The following is a 21,294-nucleotide window of genomic DNA, read 5'->3' as shown; positions in this document are numbered from 1 at the left end:
GGTATTTAATGCCCCTTTAAGACCCTCGTACTGTTTGTGAAATTTGACTGACCACACTCACTATTTGATGTGAATTGGAGGATGTGTGTGTGCGGGGGTGGAGGGGTTTGGGGGGTTTTGGTTGAGTTTCAGCACCTAATGTTTGAGAAATAAAGCCATGCATATGACCAACACACATGAACTGGTGTGAAATACTGATACCAAGGTGGAAAACAAAGTCTACTTAATTTTCCAACCAGTGTTATATATATACATAATCCTAATCAGAAATAGATATGGTTATACTAAAGTATATATGGTTTAACTAGCTGTAAAACATAATATGGGCATGGCCAGGAGTTGTGGTACCCAGTAGCTGGGGAACACTCACACAGAGACCTACAATAGGTGTAAGTTCTTGTATTTGAAGAAATACTGTAGTACAGAGTGACAGCAGTACGTCGGCAACACTAGCACTTGCAATAACACTGTCAATGTCTATTACTCTGCTCTAAGACAGCATAGGTCCAGATAGGCCAAGAGTCCAGGGATTAATGGCACATGTTGCAGTTGAAGTCAGACAACATTGGCACAGAAAATGCAGAAGTGTTTCTCACAGGTACACAGTAAGGCACTATTGCAGGCAGGGCCTACTTTACCAGGATGGCATCTGCTGGAGGGATGGCTGACTGGAAAAACACAGCTGGCGGCTATTCTAGGCTGACAGGAGGATGGTAGCAGCAGCCGCTCCGGTAAACAGGATAAATAAGAGGAATACAGCAATGTCCCTATTCTGTCCCTCCTCGAGCAGGAACCTTTCCCTAAGCTTCTCTCTCTCTCCCTAACCAGCGGGGTACCTGTCCTATCCTCAACACTCACAAAAGTGTTTGTCAAACCCTGGCAGGGTTCCCTATCCATAAGGGTTGCCCCACCGAAGATGGACACCAAGGGTCACTGGGGATTGTAGTGTCCATTCAGACACCTGCTCTCCCTGTGAGGACTATGGAGCCTACAGAGCAATAATGCAGCGGCAAGGCACCAGCATGGTAATACTGTTTCAGAGTAGATGACTGCAGGTTTTGTAGAACACTGTCACCTTTGGTTATATCGTTGCAAAGTTACTGTGGGTAAATCATAAGAATGCCTGAGCAGAATTCTAAATATTTTAGTGTGGAAACAGTCTGCATACCATACATGTATTTCAACTGTTTGGCTTGACTTCTGCTTTAAGGCAATGCACTAAAAGGGCTCCCTGCAAAGAAGACAAGCTCCCAGCTCCAGTCAAAAAATAATAATTCTTTGAGAACAATCATATTACTTTTACAACGTTTTGCTGCTGAAACCATTAGAGAGATTCCCCCCTCAAATTCCATTGCCCGTACCTGGGACAGAAAGTCAGGCCTTGTACACACGACCGAACATGTCTGCTGAAACTGGTCCGCGGACCAGTTTCCGCTGACATGTCCGACCGTGTGTAGGGCCTCCCGGACCGGATTCCTGGGCTAGCGGACAGGTTTCCAGCGGACAAAAGTTTCTTAGCATGCTAAGAAACTTGTCCGCTGGAACCATGTCCGTCGTGCATGTCCGATGGTCAGTATGACTCATCGGACATGTCCGCTGATTATGACGTATAACCAGCGGCCCGAAATCCCGCGCATGCGTCAAATTGATTCGACGCATGCGTGGAAGCATTGAACTTCCGCGTCAGAGAACGTCGGTGTCATATACGTCACCGCGTTCTCTGTCCACTGGGATTTTGGTCTGATGGTGTGTACACACATCAGACCAAAACATCTTAACGTGTGTACAAGGCCTAAGGGGAAAAGGCTCCAGTGGAGTCAGAGATTACCATAAAATACCAAATTTTTTAAAGAGTTCCCAAACTTTTCAAGTTCTAATTGCTGTCTGTGTTCCCACTGCAGATTTCCCTCCTATCTTTTTGTGCTGGTGTCAACCTTTACCAGAAAGTTAGGGGAATTCTCTCAAATAAAGACACAGATGGCAATAAACACGTAGGAAAGATTCAAACTCATTCCCATGATGTCAACTTAAAAAAAAACACGGTTGTAAGGGCTCAGTTATTTTTATTTTTTTTAAATAAAGTAATCAAGAGCTAAAAATGATTTACCTGTAGTCATCACGGGTGGCAATAAGGCTGGACACATTCCTCAGAATGCCTCCCCCACTCTCTATGATGGACAAGGAGTTGCTCTGACACTTGTAGGTTAGGGTGCTCACCAGAAACCCAAGGGAACCTTCAACTGAGCAGACAGAGGCCTTGTTCTCAGTGCTATGGGCGGATAAATTCCACAACGCACTTAACACGCTTTTTAGTGTGGACTCCTGAGGAAGGAAAAAGACAAATCTTGAATATAAAAAACTAAAAATATGATGCACAGATGCAGACCTTTTAACCAAACAATCTGGCTAATGTCTCAGATATGATGAGCTCTCTTCACCTACAGCAGTCACCTTTTCCGTAAGGCCGGCCATAGATGGAGCAAATTTCTTTCCTGCAACCACGGGTCACTGTGCTCTCTCAGCAAGGGGGGGGGGTGATGTCCCCGCTGGGAGAACACATTGATTATTGCTAGCATCTATAACAGCCTCTAGCAGTTGATTGATCTATTAGATCTTCTTAAAGAGGAACTGCAGTCTGCTCACGTAATTTGTAATAAAACATCTTTGTTATCATGAAGCTTCCCTCAAACAACTTTGTGTATTACTTTACATATACTGTGATGCTGTACTTGCCAAATATGCAGAAATCTCTCTCCACTAAGTCTGGCTGCAGCCATGTTAACTGTGGGCAGCTGAAGCTGCTGCCTATTCACTTCCTGGATGTACACAAAGGCACATAGATTGCCCCTCTTATGACTCATCCCCCCTCCCTTCCTGGCAAACTCTCACGAGAGTGAGAATGAGAGCTGTGCATTACGTCATAAGCCTAGGCTAATGACCAAACAAGAAGTAGGCTGTATAAGGTATTTACTGGCAGAAAAAAAAAAATGTTTTACTATCCAAAGTTAAAACAACAAGGGCAGAAGATTTAATAGAAAGTTGCAAAAATGACTAAAGGTGCGCTTTAAGACTTTTGGGTCTATTTACTAAAGCCAAGTAAACTGTTCACTTTGCAAGAGCAGTTGCAGACAGGCCCAACATCGATCTAAGAGGTCAGCAGTGCTAGCAGTGCACTAGAAGATGTGGCTATAGGGTCAAGTTCTCATCAGGGGGCCAGAGGCAGTAAGAAGGGACAAGGACCACATCAGGAGAACAAATATCCATAGGGGGCTATTTACTAAAACTGGAGCGTGCAAAACCTGGTGCAGCTCTGCATAGAAACCAATCAGCTTCCAGGTTTTCTTTTCAAAGCTTACTTGAACAAACTTGAGTTAGAAGCTGATTGGCTACCATGCACAGCTGCACCAGATTCTGAGTGCACCAGTTTTAGTAAATCTACCCCATATTGTCAAACCAAATTGTAATATGAGATATGGAATCAAAACAGACTAGGGTCAACAGTAAAGATTTGTAGGTCAGGCGAGGTCCGCAATGACCATCTACTAGAACCTAAAACAGAAAAACAGAACACTATAACGGGTGTTGGCTGTGTTGATGCCAGAATTTTAAAAAACTTTGGAGCTAACTACTGGGCAGCATTGAAGGGCAGCAGCCTATGTACATATTTGAATACATTTGCATGTCTGCTGAGCTGGCATTCACCATATACCAATGACCACAAATAATGTGCACCCAAAAGAGCACATGTGGCAATGGGAAGACCCTGTAAAAATAACGTATGTGACCCTTTCCAAATAGATATGATATGTAAAGGAAGCCGATGAAGTGAAGCTATGTATTACTCTATTTTTCCATTTACCTTGTTGGCACGCAATGCACACTGCATTAAACTTATAACGCTGCCCACTTCACGCAGAATCTTCTTGCTGTTCATATCCGCTCGCCAGGACAAATTCCTTAGTATGCTTGATGCCACCTGTAATATACACACAGTTGACATATTAGGCCTTCATATTGATCCACTGGTTCAAAAAGAGAATTCACGCAGAAAAAACCTTCTTACCTGATGAAGTTCTTCACTTTCTGAAGCCAAATGAGCAACAATTGCCTGCATGCAGCCACGTCGAGCGCATAATGTGGCCTGTGAGAAGACAAGGCTTGGTAAATATGACTGTGAAATCTCTAACTCATCTGCTTATGAACTAGGATAACAGGTTATACAAATACATTGCTTTTTTTTTATTGTTGAATAGCAGTGATTTAACATAAGGGATGAGTGATTTAATTCACCCAATATAAATCTGCCTTCTTAAAATACAATTCCTCCCTCCATGCTGCCAAACAAACCTACTTTGTCACCCTCATTAAAAGGGGTGTTCCAGCCTTTTTTTTAAAGTGTAAGTAAACCCACCTATCATTTTCAGGCAAGGAATCTGCCATCTTGGCCTCTGTTTAATCTTCAACTGCCATGATGCTGCACATGTGATCAGTTATGACACCAGCCATTGGATGGTTTGACAGTTTGGTTGAGAGCACAACCAATGTGACAGTTAGCAATCCCGGCATGCCGGAAATGTAACTGCTTTTTGAAACTGTTAAATCGATGGGTTTACTTCCGCTTTAAGTTTATTAAAAGTCAGCAGCTACAAAAAGTGTAGCTGCTGGCTTTTAATTAACAGACACTTACCTGCTCCCCGGTTCCAGTGACGCGCCGGCCGGGGCTCCGCTCCTCGCCCCCCCTCGCCGGCCGGCGGCTTCATTCCTAGTGTGGGCACCCGGCAGTGACAGCTTTCGGCTTCACCGCCAGGCACCCACTGCGCATGCGCAAGCGCCGTCCGATTGGACAGGCGCTCGCCTACAGGGAGGGGCTGCAGTAAGGCGATTAAGCTATTCACCTTACTAGCCCCTCGGCGGAAGGAGGAAGTGGGACAGGAAGTCCCACTCCTCCTGAAGCCCCCACTCCCCCCTCAAAAAATTACATGCCAAATGTGGCATGTAAGGGGGCAAGGAGTGGATTAAGCGGAAGTTCCATTTTTAGGTGGAACTCCGCTTTAATACTCTGTCCTCCAGTCCTCGTCGTCTCTTCTCTACTTTTAACTCTCTACTTTGTCCACCACCATCTCCACCCAGTAGTTCGCTCACTGCTCACGACATTGCCAGTCACTTCAAAAACAAGATTGATGCAATTCGTGGGGACATCTCCACTGCACAGACATCTAACCCACTTAACATACCCTGTACTAATCCACTCTCAACACTCTCCTATCTTGACCTTGCAACTACCGAAGAGGTCTCTAAAGTTTTCCCTGAAGCCCGCCTTACCACCTCTCCCCTGGATCCTGTTCCCCCACATCTACTACGGTCACCCTCTTCCTCTATCTTATGCTCCCTCTCTCACATCGTCAATCTCTCCCTCTCTACTGGCACCTTCCCCTCCCCTCTAAAACATGCCCTGATCACCCCCATACTTAAAAAGTCCTCACTGGATCCCACCAGCCTGAACAATTCAAGACCCATCTCCTTGCTTCCGCTTGTATCAAAACTTTTAGAATGCTTAGTCTACAACCGTCTTAGCTCCTACCTCACTGACAACAACCTTCTTGACCCCTTACAGTCTGGCTTTGGCTTGCTATACTCCACTGAAACTGCCCTACTGAAACTCGCTAATGACCTAATAACTGCTAAAACCAATGGGCACTATAAAATACTCATACTACTCAACCTCTCTGCAGCCTTTGATACTGTTGATCATCCCCTCCTAAAAAAAAACTCCACTCTCTTGGCCTTCAAGGCTCTGCTCTCTCCTGGCTCTCCTCCTGCCTATCACAGTGCTCCTTCAGTGTGACATACATAATCCGAATCAGATATAGATATGGTTATACTAAAGTATATATGGTTTAACTAGCTGTAAAACATAATATGGGCAGGGCCAGGAGTTGTGGTACCCAGTAGCTAGGGAACACTCACACAGAGACCTACAGTAAGTTCTTGTATTTGAAGAAATACTATAGTACAGAGTGACAGCAGTATGTCAGCAACACCAGCACTTGTAATAACACTGTCAATGTCTATTACTCGGCTCTAAGACAGCATAGGTCCAGATAGGTCAAGAGTCCAGGGATTAATGGCACATGTTGCAGTTGAAGTCACACAACATTGGCACAGAAAATGCAGCAGAGTTTCTCACAGGTACACAGTAAGGCACTATTGCAGGCAGGGCCTACTTTACCAGGATGGCATCTGCTGGAGGGGTGGCTGACTGGAAAAACACAGCTAGCGGCTATTCTAGGCTGACGGGAGGATGGTAGCAGCAGCAGCTCTGGTAAACAGGATAAATAGGAAGAATACAGCAATGTCCCTATTCTGTCCCTCCTCGAGCAGGAACCTTTCCCTAAGCTTCTCTCTCTCTCCCTAACCAGCGGGGTACCTGTCCTATCCTCAACAATCACAAGAGTGTGCCAAACCCTGGCAGGGTTCCCTATCCATAAGGGTTGCCCCACCGAAGATGGACACCAAGGGTCACTGGGGATTGCAGTGTCCATTCAGACACATGCTCTCCCTGTGAGGACTATGGAGCCTACAGAGTAATAATGCAGTGGCAAGGCACCAGCATGGTAATACTGTTTCAGAGTAGATGACTGCAGGTTTTGTAGAACACTGTCACCTTTGGTTATATCGTTGCAGAGTTACTGTGGGTAAATCATAAGAATGCCTGAGCAGAATTCTAAATATTTTAGTGTGGAAACAGTCTGCATACCATACATGTATTTCAACTGTTTGGCTTGACTTCTGCTTTAAAGTGGAGGGTCACCCTAAATCGAAACTACTGCTTAATCAGAGCGGATCAGTGTGTATATAAAAAGTTTGCTATCGATAAATATATACACCATTGTAATACCTTTAATCCTGACTCTATAGCAGGCACTTCCTGGTTTTCCTCCCGCGGGAGTGGGCATGTCGCTTCATCTCTCAGCGCCCCAGTGTTTGCCCCAGTGTTCGCAATGTCTCCTGGGAGCACAGCGTCACGCTTCCCAGGAGACGATTCATAAGGCAAAACGACGAAATATCACCTGATTTTACTCGTCACGTGACTCCTGCAGCCGGTCACGTGATGAGGGCGGATCCAATTCCGCCATTTTAATTGTTGGCAAACAGGTGAAATCTGCCATTATACACCTGGAGACGCTGAGATAAGGAAGCCATTGCAGAAGAACCTGTGCATACCGTCACAATGGGGCATGCACTTTTCATGATGCCGCCGTTGTGATGGCAACCAAGAAGTGTTGACAGCGATGCTCGCCGTCAACACTGCCCATGTGCAGGATAGTACGGTGAATGCTGGGATATCATCTTAGGCCCTTGTGTGAAAGGGGCCTAAGAGATACTAACCTAGCACAGTGGGTATTTGTCTGTTGGTCGAGAATCCGGGACTTACCATCTGGCTTCACCCAGTTTTCCCATCCACATGGCATTGGATTTGGAGGAACCAAGGGTTCTTAAGCCTTACTGACCCACTGCCGTATGGCATGTGTGTCCATCTCAGATGGTAAGAGTACCCAACTCATTTATATCTGAGAATTTGTAGAAGTAACTACAGGGAACTGTATAGTCTCCTGCAAGTACAGTATATGATCTCATCTGCTTCTGGAAGAGGACCTCCCTTCTTGTTTTTGTGGACTTTATTGTGTGTAGAAATATTTATTTCACTATTTATTTTTCTTTTATAGTGGATTCACATTTATTTGTGTATTTGTATCTTATCACTGCACACATTGTGCTTTAGTGGTTTATACCTTTTCATTTTTATTATTATATTACATTTATGTGCACTTACAAATATGTACCTTATTTAGCGCTACACTAATTTTTTCTTAGACTTTGTTTGTTTGAGTGTTAGCAGCTATTCTTTTCTTCAGGTTCAGAGCAGTATTTTACCCCTTCCCACATCATACTGACAGGAATTGTACCAGCTGATTGGAGAGAAGCCAATGTGGTACCGATATTCAAAACAGGTTACAATCACTATCTAGTCTTGCTGGAGAAGCGACGCTTGAGAGGGGACATGACAGCACTTTAAGAATACCTCAATGGAAGCCTGTCCGTCGAACATGTTCGGTCGTCTAAATGGACTTACCGGACATGTCCGCTCGGCCGAAAGCCCTCGCATGCGTCAAAGTGATTCGCCGTATTCGTGGAAGCATTGACCTTCCAGGGTCACGCACGTCGCCGCATCATCGTTGCGGCGACGGCACGGCCACGTCACCGCGTATCCTGTCCGCAGGGATTTCGGTTTAATGGTGTGTACAACCATCAGACCGAAATCTCAGAGCGGACATGTCCGATGAAAACGGTCCGCAGACATGTCCCCTCGTGTGTATGGGGCCTTATGCCGTGTACACACGATCGAAAATTCTGACAAGAAAACTGTGGATTTTTTCTGACTGTATTTTGGCTCAAACTTGTGTTGCATACACACTGTGACACAAAATTCCGACCATCAAGAATGCAGTGACGTAAAACATTACATGGAGCCGAGAAAAATGAAGTTCAATGATTCCAAGCATGCGTCAAATTGATTCTGAGCATGTGTGTTTTTTTGCGCGTCAGAATTGCATACAGACGATCGGAATTTCAGACAAGAACTTTTCTCGCCAGAAAATTTGAGAACCAGCTCTAAATTTTTTGCTGTCAGAAATGGGGCCTACACACGGTCGGAATTTGCGACCAAAAGTTCACATCAAACTTTTCTTGTCGGAAATTCCGACCGTGTGTATGCGGCATTACAATCACTATCTAGTCTCGCTGGAGAAGCGACGCTTGAGAGGGGACATGACAGCACTTTAAGAATACCTCAATGGTGATCCCAGCATAGGAAAAAAAACATTCACTCTCAGGGAGTGTAAGAGGACACAGGGCCAAACAACAAGAGTGGAGGAGAAGAGGCCCTCAGAGGACCTCAGCCCTGGAAGAATTTACCCTCTTCCTGACCAGAGCACTTTTTGCGATTCAGCACTGCGTCACTTTAACTGACAATTGCGCGGTCATGCGACCTTGGACCCAAACAAAATTGACGTCCTTTTTTCCCCTCAAATAGAGCTTTCTTTTGGTGGTATTCAAGGCTGATATATATTCTTCTACATATTTTTGTAAAAAAAAAATCGCAATAGGCGTAGATTGATTGGTTTGCGCAAAAGTTATAGCGTCTACAAAATAGGGGATAGTTTTATGGCATTTTTATTATATATTTTTTTTTTATTAGTAATGACGGCGATATGCTTGGCAGAACAGGGAAATGCCTTGTTTACATAGGCATCTCCCCGTTTTGTCACTCTGTTACACGATCGCGGGCAACCGGCAGACATCGAATGCGCGGGACCTGCGGGCATGGTCATGGAGCACACTGCAGGCGTGTGCCCACTATGCCATGATTTAAAGGCAACGTACAGGTACGTTGCCTTGCGTAGCTGTGCCATTCTGCCGAGCGGTTAAACTGCACAGGGTTTTTTTTTTTTACGGTCAGGGCAAAAAGGATGTGGAACTCTTCCAAAATTTGTGGTGGCAGCGGGTAGTATGGATATTTTTTAAAAGACTCTTGGATGTGCATCTTAAAAAACACAACATACAGGAATATGGGAAATAATAATAAATGCTGAAAATTGTATGTTAACTTGTGTGAAATCTCCCTCTTTGATTAATCAAATTATATTATTAAACAATAAAATGTATACAAAAATCATACTGATAAATTAGATATTTTGTGATGAATGTGTTATCACTGTTTAGTAAGTCAAGGCCATTGTGTCCAAAGGATCAGACTTCTTAATGCTGAGTGAGCAAGGAACACAACTGCCCTTATTTTGTATAGAGATAAATAGTGTGCCTGTGATATTAAAGCGGGAGTTCACCCATTTATTAAATTTTCCCCTTTTCCCCTTAGCTTCATGCTCGTTCGGTCTAGGGGAATCGGCTATTTGTATTAAAATATGATCCGTACTTACCCGTTTTCGAGATGCATCTTCTTCCGTCGCTTCTGGGTATGGGTCTTCGGGAGCAGGCGTTCCTTCTTGATTGACAGTCTTCCGAGAGGCTTCCGACGGTCGCATCCATCGCGTCACTCGTAGCCGAAAGAAGCCGAACGTCGGTGCGGCTCTATACTGCGCCTGCGCACCGACGTTCGGCTTCTTTCGGAAAATCGTGACGCAATGGATGCGACCGTCGGAAGCCTCTCGGAAGACTGTCAATCAAGAAGGAACGCCCATTCCCGCAGCCCATACCCGGAAGCGACGGAGAGGATGCATCTCGTAAACGGGTAAGTAATGCTCATATTTTAAAACAAATAGCCGATTCCCCTAGTAAAAACGAGCAGGAATCTAAGGCTAAAAAGTGCCCTCTAAGGGTGAACCATGGCTTTAAACACAGACAGATTTGCAGCTATTGTAAATTTAACATCCTTTTGAAGTCGTAATTCTCCTGTAGATCTATGTCCAAGAAGTTCAGTAGGCCTTAATATCTTCTCAGTATGCTATTTTACCTCTGTTGCTGTAAATTATGCATATAATGCATACTGCATTCTGTAGAAAAAGGTTACAGCTCCACAAAGATTTGCATTCGATTTTTTTTTACATAAAGTAAAATAAATACATAACAGTAAAAAATAGGCTATAGTGCACCAGTTCAAATCTATGGCTCAATTGTGCATATAAGCAAAAACATAAATTTTGCTTTACAGAAATACATTTCATTTGTCATAAAAAAAAAAAAGACAAGGTTGTGACAAAAGGCTATCATAGACACTGTAATAAATGAGTTCCATAATAATGTTAATTCTACATTAAAATTTTTATTTTTTTCTCACCTTGTTCACCACATCCCCAAAAGTAAGGTTAGTAAGGGCCATTCCTGCATATCGTCTTAGAGCCAGGCTGAGTGGATCACTGGTCATTCTGTGCATCTGGTAGTCTACCTCTAAGAGTTCTGCAATTGCCTGTAGACCACCTATGGAAAGCACCAGACACACAGATTCCTCATGCAGAACTGCTACTTGCTATAGTCGTGGTTATTATGGTTTGGATGAGAGGATTATGGAGATGGGAAGGATGATGTTTTTTGCTAGGCAAGTATTCTGCTACACTTCACAGCTGGATTGTAATATATTGCTGCGTATACATTAAAGCTGAACTCCAAGAAAACAGCTAAACACACAGGTAAAAAATATATACATAACTTTTTAACCATCATTGTAATTGTGTTTAGCCTTGTATCAAAGTCATCTTTGCCAGAGAGCAAGGCCAGATTGTTGAAACCCACATTTTTCTGCTGCAGTTAAACAATACAGCTTGGGCATCAACCTGTCCTATGACTGGATAACAGGAGAAACATCACATTGCACTTTTCCGTCTGTAAGCATATTTAATGTTTTGTCTGACAGAAGTGGGCAAAAGAAGTAAAGCCCAGATTGGCTCGAAATGTTCCCATCCCATTACTATAATACGCACTTTTGCACAGGCTATTGTAAGCACAGGTTAGTTATGTATGCTAGATATATATATATATATATATATATATATATATATATTATTATTTTTTTATTATTAAATGCAACCATAACTAGATTTAATGCTGTGTTTTTCAAACCTGTATGGAGTCCAGCTTAACGTCATCTTGTCAGTAATGTATTTAGTGAGGTTGGGCAATGAATGCATAATACACATTTTACCTAGTTCATTCATTGCTCTTCTGTATTCTTCATCAAATGATAGTTTCATAATGGCGCAGCTTGCTTGGCAGATCTGTGGTTCTATGGGCACGGGAGCTGAAATAATATCAGTTTGCAACTTCAGATGCAACAATGCCACATATTTATGTGTTTAACTTAATAAATAGGACACATTTACAATTGCTTTCTTTTAACAAGTCAGAAAATGTAAGACAATTAATGAATTTGATTTATAGGTTTTTGTACTGTCACAGCTCTTTGCTTTATAAATCTGTTGACCATTTCTAACTTTTAAAGGTTTTTTTAAGAGCAGGAACCACAAGATGTCTTATTTTAGAATCTAGCTAGAAAACTCTTCTCTTTGTGCCCCTATGATACTAGTTTTACTTTGTCTTTGACTTTATCACTGACTTCAAACTAAGGCCTGCCAACTGCCACTCTCAATAACAGTTATTTTCCCTGGAAGTAGCTTTAGCAGTTTGCGGATCTTGGCTAAGATGTTGGGTACCAGTAACAAACCAAACTTTTTAAAGAGAAGCACACAGACGAAGATTTTATGACCAATAAAGGTAACAGCAGGGCTTTTAGTATACGGTGAGTGCTCATATATGTGTGAGTAGTCTATTTACTGGCCAACATGTGGTTACTCTACATTGTTTTTTACCAGCACTTTCAGTATATTGCAGAGCAATTATGTTCCATTTGCAGGGTGGTGAGAGTGGTTCTCTACAAAAGTGGGTAATACGGGAGTGCATTGTCTGTAGAGAATAACAATTCAGCTGGTCTGAAAGCAGTCCTTACCTTCCAACAGTAAGGTTGATTTACTAGAACTGGAAAGTGAAAAATCTGGTGCAGCTGTGCATGGTAGCCAATCAGCTTCCAACTTCAATTAAACTTTGTCAAGAAAAAAAGGAAGCTGATTGGTTTCTATACAGAGCTGCACCAGATTTTGCACTCTGTCTGCAAAGTTCTGGTGCTGACATCACTTGGCAGAGTCAGTGTTAGCAGCTTGAGAGCAGCAAAGCAGCTTCTCATTCAGGTAAGAAAAACTGACATTATTAATCTCCTTTGCCAAGCTCCCATTGACAACCAATGAGAGAGGGCACTTTGCTGATGACCACCAATTTGAGAAACATTACACTGACCACAAATATAGGGAGGCACTATATTGAACACCTATGTAAGAGGCAATTTCTTCAATGAATCACCAATGTCAGGGGGGCACTACAATGATCATCAATGTAATGGGCACCTCCTCACTGAAATGCTAATGTAAGGGTGCACTTCACCACTTGACATCATGGTAAGGAAACACTACACTAACCACTTGTGTAAGAGGGCACTATGTTGTTCACCAATATGAGAGGCTACTTCTCCACTAAATCAGCAATGTAAAAGGGTTCTTGTCCCACTGACCACCAATATAAGAAGGGCACTTCACAACTGTTCACTAATATAAAGCAAACCTAAACTGATAAGTCTACACAATGCATGCTCCAGACATACTCATGACTTTGTAAATTGACTGTTGCACTTTCTGCATTTCTCTTCTGTCCATTATTATTATTTGTTTTATTTTCTAATTATTCCTAATACATTTTTTCTTAAATTTTGTTAGTGTGGCATTTCAGTTGACATTTCTAAAGACAGGTGCAATGCAGTATATGGTATATTTTGGTAATTCTGCATTCTTTTAAGCTTTGCATTAATAAGTAATTTCCTGCTATACATCAGTAAGAATATTGGCAGACTAACATTATGCTATTTTCAGTTAAAGATTATGGACTAAAGAATATTTGAATTTGACATGTGCTTTGGATAATCTCAAAGTCAAAACTGTATTCATAATCTTTCCTTTCCTCATGCCAATCAATAGCACAACTATCCATCTCTTCATGCTGGGATGTTAGGTGCAATCCTGGACTCTGAACTCTCCTTTCAGTCCCATAACCAATCCCTTTCCAAATCTTGGCACCTCAACGTCTGTAATATCTCCTAAATACACCCCTTCTTAATCAATGACACCACAGAGCTTCTATTTCACTTCCTGGTTATGTCTCGACTCGACTTTTGTAACTCTCCCCTCATTGGCCTACCTTTACTGAGGCCTTGTACACACGACCGAGAAACTCGACAGAATCCATCAAGAAACTTGATGGGAGAGCTTTTTTTGCAGAGGAAAACGATCGTGTGTACGTTTTTCATCGAGGAAACTGTCAAGGAAAAAAAAAGAGCAAGTTCTCTTTTTCCTCGACGGGAGTCTCAACTTCCTTGTCGTGTTCCTCGTCGGGCTGGTTTTCAACGAGAAACTCGAGCGTGTGTATGTTAAGAAACCCGCGCTTGCTCAGAATAAAGTATGAGACGGGAGTAAAAGTAGCATTTGTAATGGAGATAACACATTTTTCAAGCTGTAACAGACTGTACAAATCGTCTCTTACCAAACTTTTACTTAACACGCAAACACATGAGATTAGCAAAAGCTGCCCCAAGAGTTGTGCAAGTGGAATCGAACTTCCCCTGCCGTTGTATTTGTTGTACGTCACCGCGTTTGAGAACAAGGAGATTTTGTCTTGACCATGTGTATGCAAAGCAAGCTTGTTGAGTTCCTCGACAAGCCTAACAAGAAACTCGTCGCGGAAAACTATGTGTCTCGCCCGACGAGTTACTCGGTCGTGTGTACGAGGCCTTAGGCGATTATCCCTCCTTCAGTCCATCATAAATGCTGCATTACCAACCATCCAGTGTCTGCTATGGCTCTTTACCAATCCCTCCATTGGCTTCCATTTACCCAACTAATAAAATTCTAAATACTAAACACCTACAAAATCATCCACAAATTTGCCTTCAACTACATCACTAACATTGTTTCAAAATACCAACCAAAATGTTCCCTTCGCTCCTCCCAAGACCTCCTGCTATCTAGCACCCTTGTAACTTCCTCCTATACAAGCCTTGAGGACTTCTCCAGAGCCTCTCCTATCCTCTGGAAATTCTTACCCCAATCTGTCTATCTCCCACTCTATCTACCTTTAGGCGATCCCTAAAAGTCTATCCCGTCTTTAACTTAGAAACTGAACTTTTACTTTCTCCATTAGCTCATCCCTTACAGTTATTACAAGGCCCTCTGATTCATTTTGTATTGAATCATATTGTCCCTGTACCATCTTCCATTTTGTAAAGCTCTGCATCGTTAGTGCTATATAAATCCTGTACAATAATAATATTGTAATGCTTTGCTTAGCATGTCTCTGTTATCTTACATATCTAACACATTCAGTTCATACCAAAAGCTTAGGAATAGTTGTACACAACTTAAAGTTATTGCAAGGTACCTGGGCTACTGTCTACTACACCATCTTTCTGCTCATGACATAGCATCCAATCCCAGCAAGTTTCAGTATAGGAACGTATCTGTTCAAGAATATGGAGGACTCTCATCTCCTTCTTGGCCTGTCCTTCATCGGGTTGAGAGAATATCACATTATGAAGTGCAGCATTGGCTCTCATCCTTGCATCTTTGAAATTCTGAGAGTCCTGTGTTCTTCCATCCTGTTCTGTGTCATGAAGGATCTGGAGTAGCAGTGGAAGGCAGCCTGATTTTCGCATGGCTTGGCAACTCTCTTGTGAGCTGGACATGGCCAACAAAGTGCGCGACATGTCATCCTTATCACGTGTGGCCAGCATAGACAAAAGCCAGAACACCACCTCTACCTATGATAAAATAGACAATGACAGTCATCTACCATTGTAACCTAGGTCTGTGAAACCAGTTTATGTTTACATTTCACTTCCATCACTACATCTTTTATGGGTAAATCATTTCCATGTGTACCTTATTTTCTGGTTGACCTGAGTTGTCTTCTGGTTGGGAAATATTCTCTGGAATTGGTCTGTCCACAGGCTCAAGGATTGCACAAGGCTGGGTGAATAGAACATAATTTACTTTGTTAAAACGTGGTTATACAATCCTCTTATTCAAAATCTGATCGAAAAAATTGGTGTTTTGTATTTTTTGCCCAATTGTAACTTTTCAGTTGGCCTAAATATTTTCATGCAAACCTACCCAGATAAAAAATCACACAATTCATCAATTAAGGCAATCAGAATTCCTGATTCTTGCATATTGGAAAAAACTGCTTAAAAGTTTTCAAGCACTAAAAGTAGACTTGTACAGAGAGTATATGGAGATGACCATTGCAGATTAATCCTTCTGAAAGCACTCGCTTTTTGGCTATTATGGTGGTCCAAATGCTTAGAGTAAAGCTGCGTATACACATTGTGACAGTACGGCTCCCTGTCATAGTAGTTGTCGCACAGGATTCTCAAATAGGCAGGTTGAGAGGCTCCAGGAGGATTATTAGATTTAGAGGAAACCATTTTATCAGTTTCCTCTGTGGTTGGTTAAATCCAGTTGGGGACCTGGAACCTGGAGATTTCACAGCGATCTGGGTGGGATGGAATCTCCAATCCTGAGACCGGGTTTTGGGAACAGCCAAGAGTCTGGCTTGTTGATTGTGCAGGTGGGTTATAGCAGAGCCAGGACCAGGGTTCTGGGCTCCACCCTCCCAAGGAGTCCAGACATGTAAGGGAGAAGTGTGCCTATTGACACAGGATGGTCTGATAGAGCAGACAGAGGGCCCAAGCTGATGGGCTGTAGCAGCCAGGAAGCTGTAAGAGAGAGTGTCACCAGAGGTACAGAGTGGGTACCAAACAGGGACACAGTTACAGTACAGTGCTGATCAGAGAGCCAGGTGGCTCTCTATTTTCCATTTGTTATTTCGTTATTGCTTTAAAGATGAATCCCCTGCGTGTAAATTCTGGATGGACATTTCTTTGTTTAATAAACGTGGGCCAAAATGCCCTTATAGTGGAGTTTCCATCCCAATTTTTTTTTTTTCATTATTGTGCTCATTAGACCTAAAAAAGAAAAAAAAATTTTTTACTCATCTGGAAATGCCTGTTGCTATGCAGTCCCACAAAATCTGCCTTTGGAATCACCTAGGATCCTGACATCATCTCCCTCTAATGCTCCTGGGAAATGTGTGTAATCATTTCCCAGGATGCAGTGCGCTGTCCAATTATCACTCCTCATCCAAGACTTCCAGGAAGTAAGTGCTTGTGGGCTTCACAATGCCCACAAGCAAAATGACAATGGTGTGGACATAGTTTTATAAACTATCTTTTTTGAATAACTATGCGGAGCAGCGGCGGATTGTAAAATAGTAAGTGACCGGATTTATATTATAAAAACGCACAATGAAAGGACATACATTTAAAAAATGCTAATTGTGGTTGGAACCCCGCTTTAAACTGCATATCTGGCATGGACTCAGCTTACTGTAAGCTTTACACCAGGGATATGCAATTAGTGGACCTCCAGCTGTTGCAGAACTACAAGTCCCATCAGGCATAGCAAGACTCTGACAGCCACATGCATGACACCCAGAGGCAGAAGCATGATGGGACTTGTAGTTTTGCAACAGCTGGAGGTCCGCTAATATCCCTGCTCTACACCAAGCTAAACAGCCCGCCAACGTTAAAAAGTGGTGGAGAATGCGGGCAGAACTAAAGATCCTTGCATATACCAGTGAGCTACTCCAAGTACCCTTTGTCGCAGCTTCCAGTACAAATTGATATGGCCAGACAAAGGTCTGCAACAGTGTTTGGGAAGCCTGGCTTGAGTGCCAGGAGTGACCGACAGGCTGCCTGGAAGTTGGAGAGGCATGTGGTTGCCCGTAGCAACGGCGATGATTTCAAGTCTGCAGACCACGTGAGAAAAGTATTGCCTGCAGAGAGTCGTGGCAAGTTGAAAGCCACAATGCATTAAAGAGTTTGGGAGAATTGGCAAAGCTCTGCTAAAAATACCATAAAACTATCTCCCATTTTGTAAACGCTATAAATTTTGCGCAAACCAATCGTTACACGCTTATTGTGATTTTTTTTTACCAAAAATAGGTAGAATAATACGTATTGGCCTAAACTGAGGAAAAAAAATGTTTTTTATATATTTTTGTGGATATTTATTATAGCAAAAAGTAAAAAAATATTGTATTTTTTTTTCAAAAATGTTGCTCTATTTTTGTTTATAGCGCAAAAAATAAAAACCGCAGCGGTGATCAAATACCACCAAAAGAAAGCTCTATTTGTGGGAAAAAAAGGATGCCAATTGTTTGGGAGCCAAGTCGCATGACCACGTAATCGTCAGTTAAAGCGACACAGTGCCAAATCGCAAAAAGGGGCAAGGTCCTTTAGCTGCATAATGGTCCGGGTCTTAAGTGGTATAGGTGTCCCTCCAAATTATTTTTAAATGTTTGCACTATGCATACTCTAGAACAGCAGTATCTCCTGTGGTTGCACCAATATGCTGAAATGTTCCTGGTGTAAAAATGGCTTTTAGTAATTTGCTCCATATATTAATATTGTGCATGGCAACTTTAAATAAGATTAAAAGGGCAAGTGACATCTGATATCAATAACCCTGTTTTTTTAATAAATGTTTTACCTCTATAGTTTGTTCCATTCGTTGCATTTCTTCCAGCTGTTGTTCAATCTGCTCCATACGGGAAGCCCGAATCTAACAGGACAAAACCAAGTTAAAATCATGAGCATGCCAATGGAAAGGTTGTTACTGGGAGAGAAAGTAAGAAGAAATCCAAAATTTTACAGTTGACACCAAAACAGCATTTGTGTACGCCTGTGCGCATCGGCATGCATGTCCACGTGCATTGGTGCCAAGCTGTTTATTTAAAGGAGGCCCTGGTGTGTGCTAATCACTGGATGTTCTTTAGCTTCCTTGTGATCCTTGTTCCTGCTTTGCCGACTGATCTTTTGTTGCTGACCCGCCTGTTCCTGATCTTGCTCTGTGGATGCTGGATACTGACCTTGTGTTACCCCTGACTATACTTTGCCTGCTTCCCTGGTGCTGACCTCCTACTACTGGACCTTGCTCTGCTTGCTTCCCTGGCACTGACCCTTAGCCTGCTTCCTGTCCATGCTGCTGCCTCATTGTGTATGACCCTGGCTCACCTTGACTATGTCTCTGTACATTGGTAGTAAGTGACTGCCATGATCAGACACCCATGCTTTTTAGAGCGTTGAACCTCAGTCATTACATTCAGGGGTGCTCAGACCAGAGCCGCAAGGGAAGCCCCCTTGTCAACACGGCCTCCAACCAAGGTAAGTAACAGTGGGTCACAGGAGTGTACTTCATTCTGAACTCCTGTGAACCATATTAAGCTGAAAGCAGGCTAAAGCCCCCTGTCAGCTTATGTCACTCCAGGCTTTGAAGGGACCCCAACTTTAATATCAGGATCTACTCAGATGCCTGCTGCTGACAGGCTGAGCCAGCCTTCATAGCCCAGCACTCCAGTGAGCACTGGAGGGGCAGAGCAGAGAGCCAGTGACTGACAGTCACTACTCTCTGTTCAGCAGTCATTGATCGTTCAGTTCTCGGTCTTAAAAGTGGCAGAGGACATATGAAGCATCAGATCAATTCTGCATCCACCTAGGTGAGTATGTAAGTTTATTTTTTTCGAAATCCTGCTCCTCTCTCTTAACAGTCTATCAGACAAAGCAGGTAAGTATCTGTATGTCAGAAAAATGTTAATGCTTATCTAAGGACACATGTTTGATGATCGATAGAGCAGTGAATTGTTACAATTCTTGGTGGTTTTTTTTCCAGCCGTGTCCCATTGAGACAAAGAGTAACCTTCTAAGGCTGGATTCAAACCTTTGCATTTTTTGTGCTTTTTGCATTTTGCAGATTAGCACTACAGTCCATTTAAAATGGTTTTCTATGGAACACGTTCTGTAGTGCAAATCTGCAAAATGCAAAAAGCTCTAAAAATGCATAGATGTGAATTAAGCCTTATAGCCAACTACAAGTTAGCTGTAGTGTATAAAAATATGAATGTGAACAATTCATTTACAAAAAAAAAATACTTCAATAAAACAATACTAAAATAAAATATGTTCTACTACGAGTGACATCTTTCCTATGACATATACTTTGAATACTTTTTCTTTTACCAAATTTAATCAGAACAATTTTTTGCCTTTTCTTGCATATGCAATACATTTTTCTATTAACATCCAGCAAATTCTTGGAGATGCCTACACAACATGGATGGACTCCAGCAAAAACTAGGCCACACATGTCAAGCAGATCTGTTTATATTGGGAGAAAACAAATATAAAATTATCTATAAATAATGTACAATATTGTTAGGACATTAGTGCCATAAAACAGATTAGTGATAATCGGGGCCCGAATATATTTCATCTGCTGATTCTACTGCTCGGTGTTAGGCCATCTAAGGGCTCTTTCACATGGGGCGGATCAGTAATGATCCGCCCCGTGAACCTCCGCTTGCTCAGCGGGGATCGCTCCGTTGATCCCTGCTGAGCCAGCGGATGACACGGCGGTCCCCGCACACTGTGCAGGGACGGCCCTGTCTTTTCTACGCTCTCCCCTATGGGGGGATCGCATGAACACGGACCGTCTGTCCATGTTCATCCGATCCACAGACGGAAGGAAAAATAGGGTTTTCCTCCGTCTGCAGAATTGGAGGAATGCGGAAGCGGGCGAGATCGGGTGTCAGCGGGTGTTCATCTGCTGACACCCGCAATCTCGTAGGGACCAATGTATGTCTCTTTTTCATCCGCACGTGGATGGATGAAAAAGCGGACATACGGTCCACAGGTGTGAAAGGGGCCTAAAGCATATTGGACACTATACACTGTAAAAGCAAACACAATGGCCCAGATTCTTGTACACTGGGCGTATCTCTGCGGCGGCGTAACGTATTTACGTTACGCCGCCGCAAGTTTTTCAGGTAAGTGCTTTATTCACAAAGCACTTGCCTGTAAAGTTGCAGCGGCGTAGCGTAAATCACCCGGCGGAATTCAAATTCGGCGGGTAGGGGGCGTGTATCATTTAAATGAAGCGTGTCCCCACGCTGAACGAACTGCGCACGCGCCATCCGTAAAATATCCCAGTGTGCATTGCTCCAAATGACGTCGCAAGGACGTCATTGGTTTCGACGTGAACGTAAATGACGTCCAGCCCCATTCACAGACAACTTACACAAACGACGTAACTTTTTAAAATTTCGACGCGGGAACGACGGCCATACTTAATATTGGCTGCGCCTCATATAGCAGGGGCAACTTAATGCCGGGAAAAGCCTAACGTAAACGTCGTAACTTTACTGCGTCGGCCGTGCGTACGTTTGGGAATTCGCGTATCTAGCTAATTTGCATACTCAACGGGGAATCCGACGGAAGCGCCACCTAGCGGTCAAAAAAAAAATGCAGTTAAGATCCGACGGCGTAAGAGACTTACGCCTGTCGGATCTAATGGATATCTATCGCATAGATACGACGGGTCGAATTAGGACTTACGACGGCGTACATGGCGCTGCGCCGTCGTAAGTCCTTTAAGAATCTGGGCCAATGTATTTAGTATATACTGCCTTGTTGCAGTAAACCTGTTCTTTGCCCATACTAGGCAAAGTAAGGGTTTTGCTTTACAGAAGTGACCAAAAGAAGGCAGTACTTCCAGACATGAAGTAAAGATT

At 42.9% G+C, this 21,294-nt stretch overlaps 1 protein-coding gene across 2 annotated transcripts in view; it reads right to left on the bottom strand.

Annotated features, from left to right (window-relative positions):
• Window positions 1-21,294, bottom strand: part of APC2 (APC regulator of WNT signaling pathway 2) — a 97,784-nt gene that overhangs the window by 6,834 nt on the left and 69,656 nt on the right. For both annotated transcript variants that reach the window (XM_040323478.1, XM_040323485.1), the window contains 8 exons: window positions 18,219-18,290; window positions 15,549-15,635; window positions 15,049-15,427; window positions 11,717-11,812; window positions 10,856-10,995; window positions 4,064-4,141; window positions 3,860-3,976; window positions 2,108-2,322 (listed from right to left, as the gene is read on the bottom strand). In XM_040323478.1, the coding sequence (XP_040179412.1) occupies window positions 2,108-2,322; window positions 3,860-3,976; window positions 4,064-4,141; window positions 10,856-10,995; window positions 11,717-11,812; window positions 15,049-15,427; window positions 15,549-15,635; window positions 18,219-18,290 (1,184 nt within the window). The remainder of the gene's footprint in view (window positions 1-2,107; window positions 2,323-3,859; window positions 3,977-4,063; window positions 4,142-10,855; window positions 10,996-11,716; window positions 11,813-15,048; window positions 15,428-15,548; window positions 15,636-18,218; window positions 18,291-21,294) is intronic.

Source organism: Rana temporaria, chromosome 1 (genome assembly GCF_905171775.1).
Source record: "Rana temporaria chromosome 1, aRanTem1.1, whole genome shotgun sequence".
NCBI lineage: Eukaryota > Metazoa > Chordata > Amphibia > Anura > Ranidae > Rana > Rana temporaria.
This window is presented reverse-complemented; position numbering and strand designations above follow the sequence as displayed.